This window comes from Rhinatrema bivittatum, chromosome 4 (assembly GCF_901001135.1).
Source record: "Rhinatrema bivittatum chromosome 4, aRhiBiv1.1, whole genome shotgun sequence".
NCBI classification, from domain to species: Eukaryota; Metazoa; Chordata; class Amphibia; order Gymnophiona; family Rhinatrematidae; genus Rhinatrema; species Rhinatrema bivittatum.
In genome coordinates, this window is record NC_042618.1 from 19,869,186 (window position 1) to 19,893,007 (window position 23,822).

Genomic DNA, 23,822 nt, shown 5'->3' on the forward strand with positions numbered 1-23,822 from the left:
TGAGGAAATTTTTCAAATGCCTTCTGAAAATCCAAATACACTACATCCACCGGTTCACCTATATCTACATGTTTATTAATCCTTTCACAAAAAAGTGAAGATTTGTGAGGCAAGACCTGCCTTGGGGAAAGCCATGCTGACTTTGTTCCATTAAACCATGTCTAAACTATATGTTCTGTGATTTTGATCTTTAGAACACTTTCCATATTTTTCCTGGCACTGAAGCCAGGCGAACTGGTCTGCAGTTTCCCAGATTGCTCCTGGAGCCCTTTTTAAATATTGGGGTTACATTAGCCAGCCTTCAGTCTTCAGGTACAATGGATGATTTTTAATGATAGGATACAAATTGTAGCTAATAGAGCTGAAATTTCATTTTTGAGTTCTTTCAGAATCCTGGGGTGTATACCCTCCCATCCAGGTGATTTACTACTCTTCAGTTTGTCAATCAGGCCTACCACATCTTCTAGGTTCATCGTGATTTGTTTCAGTTCATCTGAATCATCACTCATGAAAACCTTCTCCGGAATGGGTACCTCCCCCAACATCCTCTTCAGTAAACACAGAAGCAAAGAAATCATTTAATCTTTCCACGTTCACCTTATCTTCTCTAAGTGCCCCTTTAACCCCTTGATCATCTAAAAGTCCAACTAACTCCCTCACAGGCTTTCTGCTTCAGATATATTTTAAAAAGTTTTTATTGTGAGTTTTTGCCTCTACAGCCAACTTCTTTTCAAATTCTCTATTAGCCTAACTTATCAATGTCTTACATTTAACTTGCAAAGCCCACAAATCTGATATTCAATCTGCCCCAACCAATTTCTCCAGTTTAGAGATTTTAGCGGTGAGAGTCAACGTGCTGTCTTCCACAACTCCTTCTCGGCCTTCCACCACATCAAGGAATTCCTTGACTTCACGAAAAGTTTTAACTTCTGCTATTTGGGCTGAAATGTCTTCAAACTTGGAGTTTAGGGTGGCAACAACTGCCGCAATAAGTTTGGCGATGGAAGTCTCATTCAATGCAACAGCTGGGGTATTTCCCATAGCAGCGGCCATTTTTTCCTCAAATACTCATGGTTGTCTTTTTCTTTCCTGGCAGGCCAAGATGACATATCCCTCAAAAAATTCGCTTTTTAAAATAAAATTTTATTGACATTTTTCAAATTACAACTTTAACACTTTTCAGAACGTTTTCCAAGTTATATCTAAGCCCAACCCAACCACAATAAAAAAAGATCCCCCCCTCCCTCACCCCTGCCCTATGTCCTTTCAAGCAGTCTTTACTGAATAGATGATGACAAAGATACTCCACTGAAAAATGAGTATCTTTTCCTATCCTTGCAAGCTTTCTGGATTATGCTTAATTCTTGCTACATCATTTTGTGCTTGCTACATAATTCTTGCTACATCATTTGTGCTACATCATTTTGTGCACCCCTTAGTGCAGCCCCGCAGGGCAACCCCTACTCTTGAAATTTGAAACTACATTAATCAAGCCCCGCAACTCCCCATTCCAAATCAAAGAGCTCCAGTCTACGGCTCCCCTCCAGCTGGGATCTGCTGTAACTTGCCACAGGCTCCATAGCAACTCTTCCTCCTTCTCCTATACTGACGATCTACCGGAGAAAGAATAACTGCCTGGGCCTGCGCACTCGGCGCTAAAGCCCGTCGGGGTAAGGCCTTCGCGTCTACTCTCACTTCCAACAGGCTCTCACCAACCACGAGACAACATTGACCCTCCTCATCCACCTGCCTTCCCACCACTCCATCATCCAACGCTCTAATCACGGTCTCTCTTTCAAACAACTTCTGCATTCATCGAAGTCTCATCCTGTATTATCTCCTTCCACTCAAACATCCTGATTTCCCTTCACAACTTGGCCAAAATGCCTTATCTCCCTATATCGATTCACCATCACAGTTCGCTTCTCATTGAAAAAGAACCTCCCATGCTTAACCGCCCACTCTCCTACAAATCCCTCATCCCCATCATGATCTCCCCTACTACCCAATTTCTCGGCCTTGCTCTATTCTCCATTATATTATTCAACGCCCTATCTCTAACCAAGAAAACGCTGATCCTCAACGACCTTCTTCTGGACAAAAATCCAGACTTCTGAGCCATAACAGAAACATGGCTTAAACCCACGGACACTGCTCTTATAAACCAGCTTCCAACACGGACCTACGATTTTTTCTCCATCCAGAGACAGAAAAAAAGGGGCGGGGGTATTCTCCTTGCAGTCAAAAGTCTCTGAGATTCTCACAATATCCAATTAACTCATCTGCTAAACTAGAAACAGGCCTCTTCAAATCAGAACATCTTCAAATCCTCCTGGTCTATGCCCCCCCCAGGCATTCTAGAATCTGATGCCTCTCCCATTCTTGAAATAATAGCGTCACACCTAAATCTGGACTCCCCTGCTATAATCCTGGGAGATTTCAACTTACATGTAGACAACTCCACTCACTCAACCAACTGCGAAGCCTTCCTAACTGCCATGTCAGCCTTGGGATTCAAGCAGGTAATCAACAAACCTACCCACAAAGCAGGTCATACACTGGACCTCATCTTTATAAACTCAGGGATTTCACACACAGCACAACCAGTGTGCAAACAAGTCCCTTGGTCAGACCATGCCTTAATCTCCTCCACTTTCTCACTGACACAACCGAGCAACAAACACTGCCCCCCTACCATCATTTCTTTATAGGAAAACTTGCTCATCTGAGCACCTTACCAAATACCTAGCCCCAGAACTTCCTCTCATTGATGTCTCCACCCCCAACTCAGCACGCCACTCCTGGTCCAAAATAACTGAATCAGTAGCAAACATACTTTGTCCATTGACAACTAAAAAACTCAAACACAATGCAACCAAAAGACAACCTTGGTTTAACGATGAACTTCATAAACTCAAACATCTCCTTCGTCAGAAAGAAAGAAAATGGCGCAAAGCCCCATCATCGACCACCCTCTCGGACTACAAATGCACCCTCCACCTATACAAGAGTTGTACTTTGATAACTAAAAGGGACTTTTATGCTCACAAGATCCATATTATTATCTTTGACTCCAAAGCTCTTTTTGCCTACGTTTCCAATCTAACAAAAACCAATGCTCCAGACATTCCATTCGACCAAGCTCAACTAAAAGCAGATGAGCTGGCCCTTTTCTTCAGCAAAAAAATCACCAACCTTCTTACACAGCTTATACCTAATACATACTCACCTTCCAACACATATCTCCACCCAACAAAGACATCTCTTTCAAATAAATCGTTAGAAATCGTTAATCTATCCTTTTTTTCTAACAGCCCTGTTTGACTTTCCCTGTTGTAATGTAACTTTCGCTTTCAGTGTTAATTGGTTTACCCCGAGTTCACTGTAAACCGGTACGATAAGACTTGGTCTCGAGCATCGGTATATCAAAAGAATTTAAATAAATAAATAAATAAATACTTCGAACCCATTACAACTTCAGAGATCCAAACTCTCAAAAGGGTGTGAAGCCATCTTCACACACTTTTGACCAAATCCCGACCAAACTGCTTCTGCTAATCCCTGATACAATTTCTAAAACACTGGCTGATATTATAAATTGTTCCTTATCCCAGGAAATCTACCCAGACGACCTTAAAATGGCCTCCATCAAACCACTTCTAAAAAAACCGAACCTAAATCCCAATTTCCTCAACAGTTTCCGTCCGATCGCCAACCTCCCATTCTTAGCCAAAGTGATGGAAAAACTAGCTAACACACAATTATCAAACTACATTGAAGACCACCAAATTCTGTCTGCTAATCAATACGGATTCCGTAAAGCATTAAGTACAGAAACACTACTCCTTTCTCTCACAGACTACCTCCTCTCGGGCCTTGACAAAGGCCAGGCCTATCTATTAATCCTCCTGGACCTCTCGGCTGCATTCGAAACAGTCAACCACTCCATCCTCCTAAATCAACTGGCGAGCATCGGCGTTACAGGCACAGCACTGGCCTGGTTCACGACATTCCTCGGGAACAGAGGATACAAGGTCAAAATACACAACAAAGAATCTCACAGCTATCCATCTTCTCTAGGGGTTCCTCAGGGCTCCTCCCTCTCACCCACGCTCTTCAATATTTACCTTCTCCCTCTCTGCCAGCTGCTAACCAAACTGAACCTGAAACATTTCTTATATGTAGACGATGTACAGATCGTGATCCCCATAAAAGAATCCATTAATAAAACCTTAGAATTCTGGGAAAAATGCCTGCTAGAGATCAACTACCACCTCACCAGTCTAAATTTAATTCTCAATTCTTCAAAAAGTGAACTCCTTATATCTCCTGAAAACAATAACCTTACCTCTATCCCATCAGCCAACCTACAAATTTCTCATGTAAGAAACCTGGGAGCTATCATTGATAACTGTCTCAACCTAAAATCATTCATCAACCAAACAACTAAAGATTGCTTCCACAAATTACATGTCCTCAAAAGAATTAAACCACTCTTCCACTCTCATGACTTCAGAACAGTCCTGCAAGCAATAATATTCTCTAAATTAGATTATTGTAACTATCTTATTAGGTCTCCCAGCATCTCATACCAAACCTTTATAGATGGTGCAGAATACCGCAGCCAGAATTCTGACTAATTCAAGGAGAATTGACCACATTTTCCCAATCCTAAAAGACCTACATTGGCTGCCAATTCACTACCGAATCATTTACAAATCCATTACTACCATATACAAAGTCATCCATCTCCATGCCCCACTCAACATTACAAATCCCTTTCAAAAAAACATACCTCCGCCAGACCCATCAGAGAGTCATATAGACAATCACTTCATGTTCCACACGCCAAAAACTTTCAACACAAATCCTTCAGAGACCGAGCTTTCTCAACAGCAGGACCACCACTATGGAACTCCATCCCATCGGACCTGCGTCAGGAACCCTGCCTACCAACGTTCAGGAAAAAGCTCAAAACATGGCTTTTTAAAAAAGCCTTTCCAAACCCCAACTGATCCTTATCTCACTGACATTTTACTAGCAGACTTCACCAGTACACTGTTAACAATTACCATCACAACTAAAATTCTACAACATTGTAAATAATTGCTCTGTTAAATTCCTATTGCCTTTTTCTTTTCTGCTCCCAGTTGTGCACCTCCCTGTTTTATTGTAACTGCAATTTTCTAACCGCGCACCTGTTAAAGTTTATTGTATTTTCACTTGCTAAATGTAAACCGGCATGATGTGACACTTGTCTTGAATGTCGGTATAACAAAAACACTAAGTAAATAAAATAAATCATTAAGGGTCAGCTTGTTAATAACAAGGAACAGCGTAGAAATGGTGATAAGTTTAGGGTCTGTGTATATCACTTCAATCAGCACTCAGATACCTTCAGTTTGAGTTTGTTCTTCAATTCTGTCGATAAGGAGTTCACAAAGGAAGCCCATAAACATTGATTTGACAATTGCTTTTTCTTAGGAGTGTGTTGTATTGACTGTCGTTCTAACAGAGTAAGTCCAACATAGATGAAGACAACTTGGCCAATGTAGGGCCCGAGGCAGATAACCAATTAGCCAAGATCAGTTGAAGAGTGACCTAGTAATCTCTCTCTAAAATCAGCTTTTTTGAAACACTAATAGTAGACATCTGATCTATATGACCAATTAAACAAAAGGCTGCTGTCCCCATAAAGAAATTGAAACATTTGTAGAAATAATATGTTGTACAGATTTCCAGAATAATTGTACTGCCTCACATTCCCATAAACAATGCAGCAAGGATGCTTTTGGTTGAAGATATTTGATATATTTATCTGATGGTATTACTATGGCTATATGAGCCTTAACAGGCCAGAATATAATCCTATGCATAATTTTGATGTGAACTTCCAAAGCATTACACCCATCATTGCTCTGCAAATCAATTTATCACAATCATATAAGTCATCCTCTATTATCAGGCAAGATAAGTCATTTGACCTAATGCTTGCTAATATTAAATATATTGAGTATTTAGTATTTGATTGTAAAGATTCATAGTACAGTGATACAGAAATTCGTTTTGCATTTAAGTGCAATAATCTTTGGAAAGAACCATTAAAGCCGTCAAATCCACTGCATCCAGGGAACCAATATCATTAGTTATTTGCATATATGAGAGAGTCTGAGTTAGTGAAATGTAAATACTGACAACAGTAATGAAAAGCATGCATTTTGTTCTTCTGTAAATTAATAAAAGGAAATAAACCATTGATTTCTTGTTTACATGGGAGGGCACCTTAAGCTTGAGAAAGTATGACTTCTCCGGCTCACCACATCACATGATCGAGAGAAGACTTTTTAAATTTTAGTGATGGTCCCTTGGATGGTAATGCTTTCCTTTTTCCCCAAGATAGAGGTCTGAAGTGATTCCAGAAAGTCCTGAAGCACATGGCTCCTTGACCTTATAGCTCTTGGAGATAAGTGGACACAAGTTGTACAATTAGGCCCATTGTGAGAAAGGCCAAGACCTCTGAAACACTGGTTATGTTGGTCTGTAAAGGGTATTTTTCAGGCACAAAGCTCTCTTGAAGCCTGGTTTCACAGACATCTCGCTCATTTCACGAAAGACAGGTCTATGCCCTTAATTACTTCCCTCTTTCTTCATCTCACCCTTGATCCAACCCAGATTGGAAATTTCTCTGAGCTCATCCCTTAAGTATTTTTCCACAAGTATAATCTTCTCAGTCCGATCTGGACTTCAGTTTAATGTGCAATGTTCTGTTCCTTATAACTTTATTTTTACACACCTGCTCTTATTATCCCACTGATAATTACGTAAAACATAACCAAGTAACAAATTAATTTATATATATATCAGGTTGTATGTAAATTCTGATATTTAGTCTCCTGTACCCCAGTTTTTTGTAACCTCTGTTCTATGTAATGCTCTCATGCGACAATCAGTTTCATTGTAAACCGATGTGATTTCTATTTTTTACACAAATGTCGGTATATAAAAGTTCAAAATAAATAAATACATCTTGAAAAGAAGAAAAGCTAGGTCAAAACAATTTTGAAATACAAATTTGTGACCTAATCTGTTTGTTTTGGGAGACATGCAGAAAAGAAAAATTGGAAAGAAAAAGAAAAAAAAGAAGTGAGTGAAAAATTTTAATAGCAGCTAAATGAGAGCGTAAAATCTACATCTGCTTGCATGAGTAGAAAAAAAAAGACTGAGGAGACTCACAGGAAGGTCTGCACATGCTCAAAAAGATGATCTCCATCTTTCTGAACTCAGAGAGACCTTTTTGGTATTGGTGTCAGATGACATTATCCCACTTGTCCACAGAGAAAGCAAATGTTGCTTACCTGATGTAACAGGTGTTCTCACAGGACAGCAGGATGTTAGTCCTCACAAATGGGTGACATCGAGGATGGAGCCCACCACGGAAAACTTCTGTCAAAGTTTAAGAGAACTTTGACTGGCCCCTACTGGGCATGCCCAGCACGGCACTGACCCTGCAGCCAGCAGGGGTCTCCCTTCAGTCTGATTTTCAAAGCTACAGGCAGTGCCTAAAAAATAAAATAAAACGAACACAACACCCGCGGGGTGGCGGGCGGGTTTCGTGAGGACTAACATCCTGCTGTCCTGTGAGAACACCTGTTACATCAGGTAAGCAACATTTGCTTTCTCACAGGACAAGCAGGATGGTTGTCCTCACAAATGGGTGAGTACCGAGCTGAGGATGTCCTGACTTGCACCAAAGGCACCCAACGGCGTGCAAAAGGCACAACAACTGGGGTAGAATTTGGGAAAGGACATCCGCACCCTACCGGGCAGGTGGAAGGGTGTTGGTACATCACGTTGGAAAAAGGTTACGCAAGACAGATTGGCCGAAGATGGAATCCTGCCTTCCAGCTTTGTCCAAACAATAGTGGGCTGCAAAGGTATGGAGGGAACTCCAGGTTGCAGCTCTGCAGATGTCAGGAAGCGGCACCGATCGAAGGTGTGCTACCGAAGTCGCCATGGCCCTCACAGAGTGTGCTTTAACACGGTCTTGAAAAGGAATGCCAGCTTGCTGATAGCAAAAAGAAATGCAGTCCGCCAACCATGAGGAAAGAGCCTGCTTACCCACAGGTTGTCCTAACTTGTTAGGATGGAAAGAGACGAATAATTGAGTGCTCTTTCTGTGAGAAGCTGTACGGTCTAGATAAAAAGCTAGAGCCCGTTTACAGTCTAGGGTATGCAGAGTCTGTTCCCTGGAGTTGGAGTGGGGCCTGGGAAAGAAGATAGGTAGTATGATGGATTGATTAACATGAAACTCCGAAACTACCTTAGGTAAAAATTTAGGGTGAGTGCGGAGTACCGCCCGGTCCTGCAAGAGTTTAGTGTAAGGCGGATAGGTAACTAGGGCCTGCAATTCACTAACCCTGCGAGCTGAAGTAACAGCCAAAAGGAATAACACCTTCCATGTGAGATATTTTAAGTCACAGGAGTACAGAGGTTCGAAAGGTGGTTTCATTAGACGACCAAGAACCAGATTAAGGTCCCAAGATGGGGCTGGAGGACGTAAGGGTGGCTTCAGATGGAGCAAGCCCTTAAGAAAGCATGTTACCAGGGGTTGTACTGAAATAGGGACACCCTCGATACCTTTATGGAAAGCGGCTACCGCACTGACATGCATCCTTATAGAAGAGGTTTTAAGACCTGATTCCGATAGATGCCATAAATAGTCCAAGAATTTAGAGATTGGACAGGAAAGGGGATCAAGGGACTGAGAAGTGCACCATGATGTGTACCTTTTCCATTTGTATGAATAGGACCTTCTGGTGGAGGGCTTTCGTGAAGCTATCAGGACACGAGAAACGGAATCCGAAAGGTTAAAAGGTTGAAGGACTAACCTTTCAACATCCATGCCGTCAGGGACAAGGCTTGGAGGGTGGGATGGAGGAGGCATCCGTCGTTTTGAGTGAGGAGATGCGGGTCCTTTCCCAAGGGAATGTGCCTGCGGATGGAGAGATCCTGGAGTATGGGGAACCATACTTGGCGTGGCCAGTAAGGTGCTATCAGGATCATGGTTCCTCCGTCCTGGCGTAGCTTCACGAGAGTCCTCGACAGAAGAGGAAGTGGAGGGAATGCATAAAGCAGACCGGTTGTCCACTTGAGGGAGAAGGCATCCCTGGGCCGAGAGTGTTGGCTCCGAATGAGAGAGCAGTAATTGTCCACTTTGTGGTTCTGAGGGGACGCAAAGAGGTCTATTGAAGGATAACCCCACTTGTGAAATAGAGAGGTCGCTACCAAGGGATTGAGTGACCACTCGTGTGGTTGGAAGACGCGGCTCAGTTGGTCTGCCAATACATTGTCTACTCCCGGCAGGTAGGTGGCCTTGAGGTACATAGAGTGGGAGAGAGCTTCCGCCCAAATCTGCGCAGCTTCCTGACACAGAAGGAAGGAGCCTGTGCCTCCCTGCTTGTTTATGTACCACATGGCCACCTGGTTGTCCGTTTGGATCAAGATTATCTGATTCGATAGGTGAGCTTGGAAAGTTCTGAGTGCGTAGCGGCTTGCTCGCAGTTCCAAGAAATTTATCTGGTGTTCGGCTTCCTCTCGAGACCAGAGTCCTTGAGTTTGGAGATCGTCCACATGGGCTCCCCAACCGATGTGGGAAGCATCGGTAGTTAGGATTATTTGGGGATCTGGTGGAAGAAAAGGTAAGCCCTGAAGGAGGTTGACTTGAGTCGTCCACCAGGTTAAAGATAGGCGTAGCGCTTGTGTAATTGTGACAATGGAGGACAGGGGCTGAAGAGCTTGAATCCATTGATGTCGCAGAGTCCATTGGGTAACTCTCATGGCTAGTCGGGTCATGGGAGTGACTTGAACCGAGGATGCCATGTGTCCTAGGAGAATGAGGAATTGGCGAGCCGTGGCAGTGTTTTGAGACTGGAGCTGGCGAGCTAGGGACATGAGAGTTTGGACCCTTTGAAGCGGAAGGTAGGCCTTTGCCTGTAAGGTGTCCAAGTCTGCCCCAATGAAGGATAAGGTTTGAGATGGGACTAAGCAAGATTTCTCGTAATTGACAAGAAACCCTAAGGAAAGGAGTGTGTGAATTGTCAATTTTAGGGAGGATTGAGCAATCTGAGGGGTGGAGGCCCTGATTAGCCAATCGTCCAGGTAGGGGTAGACGTGGACACCTTCCTTCCTGAGGAATGCTGCTACCACGACGAGACATTTGGTAAAGACTCGTGGAGCAGACGCCAGACCGAAAGGTAGTACCCGGTATTGATAATGGTTTCGGCCCACCAGAAAACGAAGATACTTGCGATGGGATTGTGTTATCGCAATGTGGGTATAAGCGTCTTTGAGGTCGAGAGAGCACAGCCAATCCCCTCTTTGCAGCAGAGGGAGAAGCGAGCCCAGGGTTACCATCTTGAACTTTTCCTTTTGAAGGTACTTGTTGAGGGCTCGAAGGTCCAAAATAGGACGTAGCCCCCCTGATTTCTTTGGTATTAGGAAGTACCTGGAGTAGAATCCCTTCCCTCGTTGAGAGGGAGGGACGGGTTCTATAGCATTTGATTGCAGAAGAAGGGATACTTCCTGTTGTAATTGAGTCAAATGGCTGGTTAGACTCCATGCTTGAAGAGGCGGGGAGTCTGCCGGAAGAGTCATGAAGTTGAGGTGGTAACCCTGTGCGATAATTGCTAGCACCCACTGATCTGAGGTGATCTGTATCCAGCGTTGTAAAAAGTGGTACAGTCGACCCCCTACAGGGATGTCTGGAAGAGGGATCTGGCATGTGCTCCCTACAGGGAAGTCAAAGGCCCGCCGCAGGCCCAGGAGGTGGGGCTACAGTAGGTCTTTGCTTCCGAGGCTGGCGTGGCTGAGCTCTGTTGGAGGACCGTGCAGGTCGAGGCCTAGCCGATGGAGGATAGTAACGACGTGGCCGAAAGAACGACTTTTTAGAGTCCTTCTTAGGTGGTTGTTTGGAGGACACCTCAGATGGAATGGATGAGAGTTGTTTCAACGTCTCGTGGTGATCTTTTAATTCAGCTACAATTTGCTGAATTTGTTCTCCAAACAAATTGTCCCCTAAGCAGGGTAAATCAGCTAGACGATCCTGGACCTTTGGGCGAAGGTTGGATGACTTTAACCAAGCCCAACGTCTGGCCGAGATGGCTGTGGCTGAAATTTTTGTGGAAGCATCGAAGATGTCATAGGCCGTTCTAATTTCATGCTTCCCTGCCTCAAATCCTTTGTGAAGAAGGGCTTGAAGCTGTGGTTGGTATTGTTCCGGCAAGGTGTCAGCGTAGTCTTGCATCTGTTTAAGGATGGCTCTGTTATATTGAGTCATGTAAAGTTGATATGAAGCTATGCGTGAAATCAACATAGCTCCATGATACACTTTCCGTCCCACACTATCCAGGAATTTGTTGTCCTTGGTAGGTGGAGTGGAAGAGTGTGGCTTTAGACGCTTGGCCTTCTTTTGCGCGGACTCAACCACAACAGAGCGATGATCCAGTTGAGGCTTCTGAAATCCTGGTGCTGACTGGACAAGATATGTGGAGTCAGCTTTCTTGTTAACTGGTGAAACAGATGAAGGAGATTCCCAGTTTTTCTTTAAAAGATCCAGAAACACCTGGTGAATCGGGATGGAAGCGATGATTTTAGGAGCATCCAGAAATTGGAGCAGTTCCATCATCTGGTGTCTGTCATCGGTTTCAGATTGTAGCTGAAAGGGTACAATTTCCGACATCTCCTTCACAAAATTAATAAAAGAGATCCTCAGGAGGAGATCGTTTTCTACTCTCTGTAGGAGATGGTGGTGAAGGTAAATCTGTGTCAGAAGATGTATCATCATCCCAGGTATCGTAGGGATCATGTGGGGCTTGAAGCCCTGAAGGACCTGGTTGAGGATCCGATGGCATCGAGTGAAATCTTGATGGCATCGGTGCTGCAGGCGGAACTGGGAATGGCATCGAGGGCTTCGGCGCTGCCGATGGAATCGGTGCCGGTCTTGGAATCGATGGAGCCGAAGGATAAATCGGTGGAGAGATACGAGAAGGCACCGATGGGACCACCCCGGAAGGGGGAATCAGGAACGGTGTTTCTCCTGCCGATGAGAATCCTGTCGGAGACGGTGGTGTTGTCGGTGCTACTGGAATCACCGATGGAAGGGCCGTCATAAGTGCCTCCATGCGGCGCAGTAGCGGTGCTAGAGCTTCCACCAGAGGCTCGGTGGTTGGTTCCCTCCTCGGTGGCGGAGTCGGTGCCGGAGGCGGTGCCGGAATCGGTGCCGGTGGAGGTTGGAACTTCTGCATCGCTTTCTCGATGGCCTCCTGGACCAGCCGGTCCAGTTCTGCCCGGAGACCAGGGGTAACGATACCCGGCTCGACTGGAGAGGGAGGCTGAGGCTGAGCCGGAGGGACCACCATAACCTGTGGGATCACGGCTCCCACACCCCGAGAGGGTGAGGGTTTCCTCGGTGCCTGCGAACGAGACGTGGACGGTGCCAGGTCTGACCGAGGCTTTTTAGTCGGTGGCTCGGCCTGTGCGGAGGTCGATGGCTCTGGATCCTCGACGGGCCGAGACTTGTGCCGTCGATGGCGATGTTTGTCTTTCCGATCTCCTCGCCCATCCGGGGAGGGGACAGGAGTCGACGGCCGAGAAGTCAGCGATGGTGGACGGTCACCGGAGGGTTGACGGTGATGGTGCAACTTCGACGGTGCCGGTTCCGATGACGACGATGCTATCGATGGCGTTGGGGTGGGAGCATGGAAGAGGAGCCCCATCTTCTCCATCCTGGCTTTGCAACCTTTGGGTGTCATTAAGGCACATTTGGTGCAAGTCAGGACATCATGCTCACTACCTAAACACAAACCCTATGGGGGTCTGTGATTGACATAGTCCGGGTGCAATCCGGACATCGACGGAACCCCGTCGCCATGGCCTTGGGCCAAAATTTAGCCGCGGGCTCGGTAATTGCCAACAGGCCTCGAGGGCCAAAATCGATGGAAGTCGATGAAAATCGGCAAAAAACTTACCGGAGTCCGCGAAGTTGAAAAAAATTTGTCGAAGGGAGACCCCTGAGGGGCAAATTTTCTTTGGAAAGAAAAAACCGAATTCCTGTCAGGAACGTGGTAAGAAGAGCTCCTTTCGCCGCGTGGCAACTGCTGCGCGGAAAAAAGAAGACTGAAGGGAGACCCCTGCTGGCTGCAGGGTCAGTGCCGTGCTGGGCATGCCCAGTAGGGGCCAGTCAAAGTTCTCTTAAACTTTGACAGAAGTTTTCCATGGTGGGCTCCATCCTCGATGTCACCCATTTGTGAGGACAACCATCCTGCTTGTCCTGTGAGAAAGCAAGTGTTGCTTACCTGTAACAGGTGTTCTCACAGGACAGCAGGATGTTAGTCCTCACATATGGGTGACATCATCAGGATGGAGCCCAATCACGGAAAACTTCTGTCAAAGTTTCCAAAACTTTGACTGGCCCCTACTGGGCATGCCCAGCATGGCACTAACCCTGCAGCCAGCAGGGGTCCCCCTTCAGTCTTATTTGATAGCTACAGGCAGTGCCGAAAAAAATAAAACAAAATATTACGAACCAACACCGCGGGGCCCCCAGTAGGGCCCAGTCAAAGTTCTGGAAACTTTGACAGAAGTTTTCATGATTGGGCTCCATCCTGATGATGTCAACCATATGTGAGGACTAACATCCTGCTTGTCCTGTGAGAAACATCTATACAGTCACCTCCAAAGTAAATGGTCTGACCACATTTACTGGGATACAAGCTTTACACATTACATAAAACTATGAGGTAGCACTACTAATTTATAAATTATTGCTGTACTGACCATGAATTGATGCTGTAGTGACTATCGGACCGATACAGTAAAAGTCCTGTGCGCGCGATTTAGTATCTGGCCGCATGCAAATGAGGGCCCGCGGTAAAAAGAGGCGCTAGGGACACTAGCGCGTCCCTAGCACCTCTTTTTTGACAGGAGCGGCGGCTGTCAGCGAGTGACAGCCGACGCTCAATTTTGCCGGCATCGGTTCTCAAATCCGCTGACAGCCACGGGATCGGAAACCGGACGCCGGCAAAACTGAGCGTCCAGTTTTCAACCCGCAAGCAGATTTTAAATTTTTTATTTTTTTTTATTTTTAATTATTTTTAACTTTTGGGACCTCCGACTTAATATCGCCATGATATTAAGCCTGAGGGTGTACAGAAAAGCAGTTTTTACTGCTTTTCTGTGCACTTTCCCGGTGCCGGCAGAAATTAACGCCTACCTTTGGGAGGCGCTAATTTCTGAAAGTAAAACGTGCGGCTTGGCTGCACATTTTACTTACTGAATTGCATGGGAATAACTAATAGGGCCATCAACATGCATTTGCATGTTGCAGGCACTATTAGTTTCAGGGGGGTTGGACGCGCTATTATCCCTTACAGAATAAGGGGTAAAGCTAGCACTTTGAAAACGAATGTCCAAACGCGGGTTAACAGTGCGCTCCACCGGAGCGCTCTGTACTGTATCGGCCTGTAAATTTGGTATAGCTGGTGTAGTTATGAAATGGTTTCATCTTTTCTTTCACAGAGACGTTCAAGTAATTTTTGCTGATACATCATCAAGATGGATAGAGAGCTCTAGAGGTGTGCCAGAGGGTTTGGCCCTGTCTGCCACACTGTTTAATATCTATATTGCTCCACTGTGTAATGTTTTGCAAGAACTAGGAGTAGAGTTTAAGCTATTTGCAGATGTCATTCAATTTTAGTTTCCGATAAAGGATCATTGGAGGAATCTTTAGACTAATTGAAACTATCTTCAGATAAACAATTCTAATTCAACCAGTTTTAATTATCTTTAAATTTGAATAAAACTGAAATACTGATCTAAAATAAAAAATTGAGGATGGGGGAATGTCTAACTTTTCAATGTGATGGTGCTGATGTCAAGTTATCCGAGGGAGTGCATGATTTGGGAGTTTGGATTGATTCTGGACTATTGATGAGGGAACATATTTTGAATCTAGTAAAAACAAGGTATTTTAGATTATGGCTACTGCACAATTTGAAACCCTATTTGGAACGTAATGATTTTAGATTAGTTTTATAAAGAATGACTTTAAAGTGGATTATTGTAACTCGCTATTGTTGGGTATGCCAAAGAATGAGATTAAGCCTTTACAACTACTCCAAAATTTGGTAGCTAGGGTGTTATGTGGAATTGGAAAATATGATCATATCATGCCTGTACTTTGTCATCTTCTCAGGCTACCTGCAGAGGCTAGGATTAAGTTCAAAATCCTATGCCTAGTCATAGATATGTTAATGGGAGTGTAAAGATTGGGTTGGGGGCAATGGTACAGCAGAATTATGTGCAGCCAATTTTTTTTTTTTTTTAAACAGCACCTTCAGTAAAAGATGCTTGTTTAAATGCTACTTGTGTTAGGGCTATATCAATTGCCGGTCCACTGATTTGGAATACATTACCAGAAAATATGCGCCTTTTGGGTGATTATAAAGCATTTAAAAAAGCATTGAAAACTTGTATTTTTAATGAAATATTTCAAGAACATTTGAGGGGTAAATATTGCCTGTTTAACATCGATGTTTTATATGCTGAAGGAAGAATGCAGCAGTCTATCAAAATTTATATTTTGTGCTATATTTGTATAGCATTATGATTGTTATTGTCTCTTTGTGACTAATATTATAAATGTTTTAGATTTGTACACTGTTTAGATTTACTGATAAACAGTATATAAACAATGAATAAATTTTGCCAAAGCTCTTTTGGATAGCACCAGCATGCAACTGAGCATAGCTTGCTGTCTGCCAACAAGCTGAACTCAGCTAGGTAAACTGAGCAGCTGTTGTGCACCTTTTTGCTGAGCTGTTGATTTTCCTTTTCCATCTCCAGCAGCTTCAGGTTGCTTTCTTCCATGATCAGGGAGGCATCCCTAAGTTCCTGAATAGTGTTCTGTAGTCCTTGATTGTCCTTTTCCAGTTTCAGAATACGGCTGGAGGCAGACTCATTCAGCTCAAACACGAATGACTTCCTGGCTGCTGGGATGAAGCCAGTCAGAGAATTAGACATAAAAAATATTAATATCTTTTCAAAGCACAAGAAATTGACTTCAATTGGCACACAACAGTAAACAAATTACAGCAAACAAATTACAGCAAAGGTCTAAAAAATAGCCTTGTTTTAACAATTAAAAGTAAAACCTATTAAACCCAGTAAAAAAACAGGTAGCGGCAATATCTAAACATCCAATATAATAAAGCAGAATTGCTTACCTGTAACAAATGTTCTCAGAGGACAGCAGGATGTAAGCCTTCACACACATGTGTGACATCATCAGATGGAGCCCTTTGTGGAAAACTTATGTCAGAGTTTCTAGAAACTAACTAGGCATAATAAGCATGCCAAGCACATGTCCACACGGGGGTCTCTCTTCAATCTTGTAACATAGAATTACAATTTAAAAAAAAAAAAAAACAACTCCACTCGGTGGCAGGTGGGTTTTGTGAGGACTAACATCCTGCTGTCCTCAGAGATCACCTGTTACAGGTAAGCAACTCTGTTTTCTTCAAGGACAAGCAAGATAGCAATCTTCACACATGGGTGAATCCCTAGCTACAGGCTGCTCCCCAACACAAAAGGGGAACAACAGACATCTAACCAGGTGCCAACAGGCACAACAATGGTACTGTTGGTTACAGATGGGGGAAACAGCCTGAACACAAATGGGCCCTAGATTGAGAGAGTTGGGTTTTACCCCTCAAACAGGCTCTGGAGGACAGACTGGCCGAACCTACTGTTGCATCGGCCATCCCTAACTAGACAGTAATGTGATGTGAACTGGTGGAGAGAACTCTACATCGCAGCCTTGCAGATCTTCTCCATGAGAACTGCTCAGACGCTACCGACGCTGCCATGGCTCTGACTGAATAAGCCTTGACAAGACCCTCAAGATGATGCAGTCCCGCCTGGGTATAACAGAAGGAGATGCAATCTGCTAGCCAATTGGATATCATCTGTTTGGCAATAGCAACGCCCAACCTATTCATATCATAAGAAACAAAAAGTTGGGTGGACTGTCTATGGGCTTGTAACTGCTCCAGACAGAAGGCTAAGGCTTGCTTGCAGTCCAAAATGTGCAGTGCCCGTTCGCCTTGCTGCAAATGGGGTCTGGGAAAGAAAATTGGCAAGACAACTAGGTTAAGATGGAAATCCGTCACCACCTTAGGCAGGAACTTAGGGTGCATATGCAAGACCACCCTGGCATTATAAAACTTAGTATAAGGTGGATAAGTCTTTAAGGCCTGGTGCTCACTGACCCTGCACGCTGAACTGACCACCACCAAAAATATGATCTACAAGGTCAGGTATTTCAGGTCACAGGTGAGCAGCAGCTCAAAAAAAGCTTTCATCAGCTGAGCTAACACCATGTTGAAGTCCCAAGGCACAGCAGGAGGCCTCAGGAGAGGCTTCATTTGAAGCAGGCCACTCATGAAACGTACAACTATAGGCTGTACAGAGATGGGCGTAACATCTACACCATGGTAGTATGCGCCAACTGCACTAAGATGAACTCTGACGGAGTTGGTTTTTAAGCCAGCCTCCGAAAGGTGTAGAAGGTAATCAAACAGTTTTTGTGTGGGGCAGGAGAACAGATCTAGTGCCTTCTGCTCACACCACAGGGAAAACCTCCTCCACTTCAGTCCATAGGACTTTCCAGGAGAAGGCTTTCTATTTATTTATTTATTTATTTATTTAATTTTATATACCGACAGCCGTTTGCACATCGTGCCGGTTTACAGATAACTTACAAACCAAAAAATATATAGGCAAAGCCTTTACAAGGAACAGTGTGTAACAAACAATAGTAACAGAGTAAATAACTTGATAACTAAGGGAGGGAGGGGTGGGGGTGATTGCGACAAAGGAGGGGGGTAGGGGGGGGTGAGAACAGATACATGAGGAAAAAATATGTACAGGGAATCAATGGGGAAATGATATGTACATAGGCTATATACAAAATTTGTCTAAGCGCATGGCCAACAGTGAAAGAAGTGAGAAGATGTGTGCGGTTCTGCTAGGTGGCAATTTATTATGTGCAGGAGGTTAAGTGTGGGGTTTGTAGTTCCTTCGAGAGGGTGGGTGGGGGTCCTGTAGTGGGGGTGTTGATATGAGAGGGAGGTTGGGTTTGAGTGCTAGTAGGTGATGGTGATGATTGGGGGTATGCTTGGAGGAAGAGCCAGGTTTTGAGTTTCTTTTTGAAGGTGAGTGTGGAGGTTTCGGTGCGTAGGTCAGGAGGCATGGAGTTCCACAGGGATGGGCCTGCGAGGGAAAGGGCCTTATTGGTGGTGGAGATGAGTCTTGTGGATTTTATGGAGGGGGGAATAAGGGTTCCACGAAGAGAGGAGCGGGTGGGTCTTGTGGAGATACGAGGTAGAAAAGGTGGGTTTAGCCAGTTGTAATGTTCGTTAATAATACTTTTGTGGATGAGGGTAAGGGTCTTGTATATAATTCGTGAGTGGATGGGAAGCCAATGGAGATTAATGAGGGTGGGAGTAATGTGATCTTTCTTATTGACATTGGTGAGGATGCGTGCAGTAGCGTTTTGAAGGAGTTGGAGAGGTCTGATGTGGGTAGCAGGGAGTCCAAGTAGGAGTGCGTTGCAATAATCAATTTTTGAAAAAATTAAGGATTGAAGTACTGTGCGGAAATCATGGAAGTAGAGGAGGGGTTTGAGTTTAAGGGATTGTAGTTTGAAGTAGCAGCTGCTAAGGATAGATTTGATATATGGTTTGAAGGTTAGTTGGTTGTCAAGTATAACACCCAGGTTTCTTGTGTTAGAGAGAAAGTTAGGAGGCTGGAGAGTGGAGGGACAGGGTATGGGTGCATGTCTAGAGGAGATGAGGAGGAGTTCAGGACCCGAGACATCCTCAGAAAGATCGAACAGCTGCAGGGTTAAACTCTCAACATTCAGGCTGTGAGGGACAGGGCCTGGAAGTTGGGATGCTGCACTCTGCCTTGATCTTTTGTGATGAGATCTGGGAAAGTCCCCAGACTGATCAGTTTCTGGATGGACAATTCCTTCAGGAGCGGAACCAGACCTCTCTCGGCCACTGAAGAGCTATGAGGATCATAGTTCCTCTGTCCTCGCCACTAAGGGAATCAGAGGATACGCATACAGAAGACCCTTGCCCCAATGATGGGCCAGGGTGTCTGAGGCTGGTTTGCCGTCTGACCTGTTGCAGGGGGATGCGAAGAGATCTAAGTCTAGGCTCTCCCAGAGGAGGAACATCTGATTCATTACCCCCTGGTCCAGGACCACTCTTGGGGTCTGAAGGCTTGACTCAGCTTGTCAGCCACCATGTTCTCCGTCCCAGCCAAGTACATGGCCCTGAGCACCATCCTGTGAGACGGGGGCCAACAACCAGATCTAGCTCGCTTCCTGACACAGGAGGTTCGATCCTGTGCCTCCCTGTTTGTTGACATATCACATGGCTACTTGGTTGTTGGTCTGGATCAGAACAATTTGTTGGAAAGCCAATCTCTGAAAGCCCATAGTGCGTACCTGATTGCCTGGAGCTCCAGGAAGTTGATTTGACAAGAATGTTCCTGAGCAGACCAAAGACCCTGGATACCAAGCCCATGTACATGAGTTCCCCACCCCAGGGTAGATGCATCCGTGGTTAGGACAATTTGAGTGGGGAGACTGAAACGAGATCCCCTGTTCCAGATTGGAAAGTGCCCACCACCCATGACAATGAGTCCCGGAGAGACTGGGTGACTCGGATGTAATCCTGGAGGCTCTGATTGGCCTGGCGTTACCATGACCTCAGGGTGCATTGGGCTCTGCGCAATTGTAAACGTGCCAAGGGAGTAACATGGATGGTTGTGGCCATATGGCCCAATAGCCTCAACATGTGCCAGGCTGACACCTGCTGGTTCTGTTGAATCTCTGCCACAATGAATGCTATAGCGACAGCCCTCTGGCAAGGCAGTTAGGCCTTGGCCTGAGCCGTGTCTAGCAGGGCTCCTATGAAGTCCAATTGAGGTGATGGGCTGAGATGGGACTTTGGGTAGCTAGAATGAACCCTAGAGACTCTAACACCCGAATGGTCAAGCACATGGACCAGACGGCCCCTGCTGGAGATGTGCTCCAGATACGGGAAGACATGCACACTCAGTCTGCGGAGGTGCACCGCCACCATGGTCAGGCATTTTATGAAGATCCATGGGGAGAACATGAGCTCGAATGGCAACATCTGGTACTGGAAGTGCTGTGTTCCCACGACAAATCGGAGATACTGCCTGTGAGCGGGAAAGATCTCTATATGAATGCATGCGTCCTTTAGGTCACGGGAGCATAGCCAGTCCCCTTTTTACAAAAGGGGGATCAAAGTACCCAGGAAAACCATCTTGAACTTTTTTCTTTTTAGAAACTTGTTCAAGGCCCTTAGATCTAGGATGGACAGAGTCCTCCCGTTCTCTCTGGAGTTAGGAAGTACCTAGAGTAGAATTCCCGCCCTCTTTGCCCTGGTGGTATGGGCTCGACCACTCTGGCTATGAAGAGGGAGGAGAGCTCTGCTTGTAGTACCTCCTGATGCATTACCAGCCCCCAAGAAAGGCACGGAGGGCAATCTGGAAGGACACCCAATAGATTTAATTGGCATCCTTGGTGGACGATGGACAAATTCCACTGGTCTGAGGTTACACTGAGCCAATGGTTCACAAAGAACTGCAGCCTGCCCCCAACTGGAGGGTCCATTGTCCTGGGTATGGCCAACTGGCTTATGCTTGCTATAGGCCAGTAAAAACCCCATCCCTGGAGTTGATTGAGGAGCTGGCTGGGGTTTGGGGGCTCTCTGCTGCCTGGGATGTCCACGGGAGTCCTGATGGTTTTGACAGGAGCGAGGAGGCGGAGGATAGTACTTCCTCTGGCAAAAGAAAGACTTCCTTGGCCCAGACCTTGACAGCCTTCAGCCTGAGGAGCCTTTGAAGCGTAAACTCCACTGCCTGCTTCTTCTGCAGGGAGTGGCAAGGGGACCCCATGAACACATCCCGAGGAATACTGCGAAATTCCAACGCATATCCTTCACCTGCAGGACACACTGGTCTAATGTGATCTCAACCCACCTCTGATATAGGGGGACACCTCTCTTTCTCTATCTTGTTCCCAAAGGTGGGTCACAATCCTTCAATGGGAAGATCCACCACCCGAGCCCGCTCCTCTCTTGGGCTGTTTGCCTTTTGGTAGGTCTCAGTCCTTTCATCTCAGAGTCCTCTGAAAGGTCGACCGTCTGTAGGGAAGGAATTGCTTGGAACCCAGGATGACTCCTCATGCCAAAGGGATGCTGCAATTGCTTCTTATCCTCCAGCAACCAAGGAATCAGAGATTTGCCCCACTTACTGGCCAGTTTCTCCAACCCTCTCCCAAACAAGAGCAAGCCTTTAAAGGGCATCTTTGTAAGATTAGCTTTGGAGACTGCGTCAGCTGACTAATTTCACAACCAGAGTTGATGCCTGGCTGCTATTACCAAAGCCACTCCTCTGGCTGAGGTATGGACCAAATCACAGCCTGCATCTGCTAAAAAAAAAAAAAAGCAGCAGCAAATTCCATAACTGCTCTGGAATTCCCTCCAGAATCATCCACCTCCTGAAAGAGAAGCAGACAAGATTGCTTCCTGTTGCACCCTAGTGGCACAATCTGTAAACTTGTTGCCACTGCCTCACAGGCTTGCTTAAGGATAACTTCAATCCTCCTATCATGTACATCTTTCAAGGCCGCTCCTCCCTCCACAGGGATAGTCGTCCGCATAGAGAAGCACATACTAGTGCATCCATATTGGGAAAACACAAACACTCTCTCACAGCTGGATCCAGGCCTTCCAAAGTCCAACCCTCTTTAAAATTTGCCTCTGGGGCATCCCATTCAAGCTCAATCAATTCCTGAATGGCATCAATCACAGGGAAAAAAACAAGAGGCTTTACACAAGGAAACCAAAATGTGATTCTTCTTTGGCTCAGACATGGCATCTGAACCAGACCAGGAACACCCAGCTGTTTTCAAAGTCTGGGAAATCAGGATCGGCAGTTCATCTCTATGAAAGAACCATAACATGGTTCTATACGATTCCAGGACCAGAGGAATTTCCCCATCTTCTAGGAAATCAGGATCTGCCTCATCATCAGTACCATCCGGCTTCCTGTCAGGAATACCTGCAGGGAGCCGAGACTAGCTCCTGTGCTTTAGCATAAGGACTGGAGGGAGGAGCCACTGGCTGAGGATCCAACCTGACAGGATTGGGTGAAGCAGAGGCCTGCAGAAAAGATTGTTAACCTTAAAAAAATTCCTCCCAAGAAAAAGCAGCCAGATCCAGACCCAGCCCAGAAGGAACTGGAGCAGGGCCCACAGAACTGCCCTCTCCTGTGGAAGAGCCAATCAAGGCAGAACCAAGGTCTGGCATCCCTCCAGCCAAAGCCATAACCAACCCATCATCAGAATGGGAGGAGCCCAGCTTAAAATCAGAGGATGGCAATTCTCCCTGAGCGTCTGAACAAAGTTGACATATGTTAGAAGACAGGTCTGGCTTCTTGTTTACCAGCACCATCGCAGCATTAAACATGCGTCGGAATGGTTTGCGCTCAAAAATTTTTGCATACAAAAATTAAGTGCTGGAGAAGTAAGCGAGGCAAGGCACATGCATAACTTGTGTGCCAAGCTAAAGCATTTAAAACAAACAAGTCAATAATTGGACACAAAAGGCACACCCAAAAAAACAAGCGCATAACATGCACAGAGCCGACACACTGCGCACACAGACAGCCTGCAGAGGGCAGCAAAACACACACAGGAGTGAGTGAAAACGTTGCCACCGCCGCCAACCACATGGCAGGCAAGCAGAAAGCCCAACTGTGGGGCCTAGCCCACCGGAACTGCTCAAGCCTCCAGGCTGCCCAGTTCCCCAACCCCAATGGAGGCGGGAACGAACGTTGGGATGGCGCGCCGAGCCCAAAGCGGAGGAAGTCCTAAAAACCTCTCTAGCTGTCTCTGTATCCAAAGGTAAAACTGTCTTTTTTTTTTTTTTTTAAATTTACCTGAGCTCAGCGCTTACTGGCAAAGTAAAGAGATGGTTTCTGGCTGTGAGGGGCGAAGCAATCTGCCATCACCACCGCGCTCAAATACCTGCACCTGCTGCCTTTCAGCTGAATGAGCAGCTAAGTCCACGGTGGGAAACCCAGCTACCGGACTAAAGCACATCTTTGAGGGACCACAGAAATCACCTCAAGAATTCTCAACTGAGGGAGGTACCTTTTGGTACCTCCCTCAGGTACCAAAAGGTACCTGAGGGAGGTACCAAAGAGAGCAGGGCTTTCTTTTCCTTAAGTCAAATCTCTCCTTCCAAAAAACCCGAAGCAATCCCCTTAGGGCAGAGCTTTCCAAACTTTTCATGTTGGTGACACACTTTTTAGACAAACATAATTTCGGGACACAGTAATTCAGTCTACTAGCAAACCAGAGGTTAAAGGTTAAACGAACAAAATGTATTTCGACAATTTATGTATGTTTCCTTAAATATATACATAATAAAAAGTTTCACGACACAACATATCTTGTGAAAATCTTTCATTTATATTAAAAATATATAATATTCCAAGATTAATGTTATTGTTCTAATTTATGAGTAACAATAATAAAACAAAGTTATTGTGTTATTCAATTTACCTCTTTAATGAGATATATGAGCTTGATGGGATGAGCACAGCTTTTGAATATTTGGTGTTAATAAGAAAGTCCAAAGGGTCTTCTGTGTAATTTTAAA

General features: G+C 45.3%; 1 protein-coding gene across 4 annotated transcripts in view; it reads right to left on the bottom strand.

Annotated features, from left to right (window-relative positions):
- Positions 1-23,822, bottom strand: part of CCDC88C (coiled-coil domain containing 88C) — a 569,522-nt gene that overhangs the window by 237,789 nt on the left and 307,911 nt on the right. For 3 of the 4 annotated variants that reach the window (XR_003856192.1, XM_029597797.1, XM_029597799.1), the window contains exon 13: positions 15,862-16,046. Coding sequence is in view for 3 of the 4 variants with exons in the window: in XM_029597797.1 (XP_029453657.1) it covers positions 15,862-16,046 (185 nt within the window). In the remaining variant the exon portion in view is untranslated. The remainder of the gene's footprint in view (positions 1-15,861; positions 16,047-23,822) is intronic. The other variant, XM_029597798.1, reaches the window with a different exon arrangement.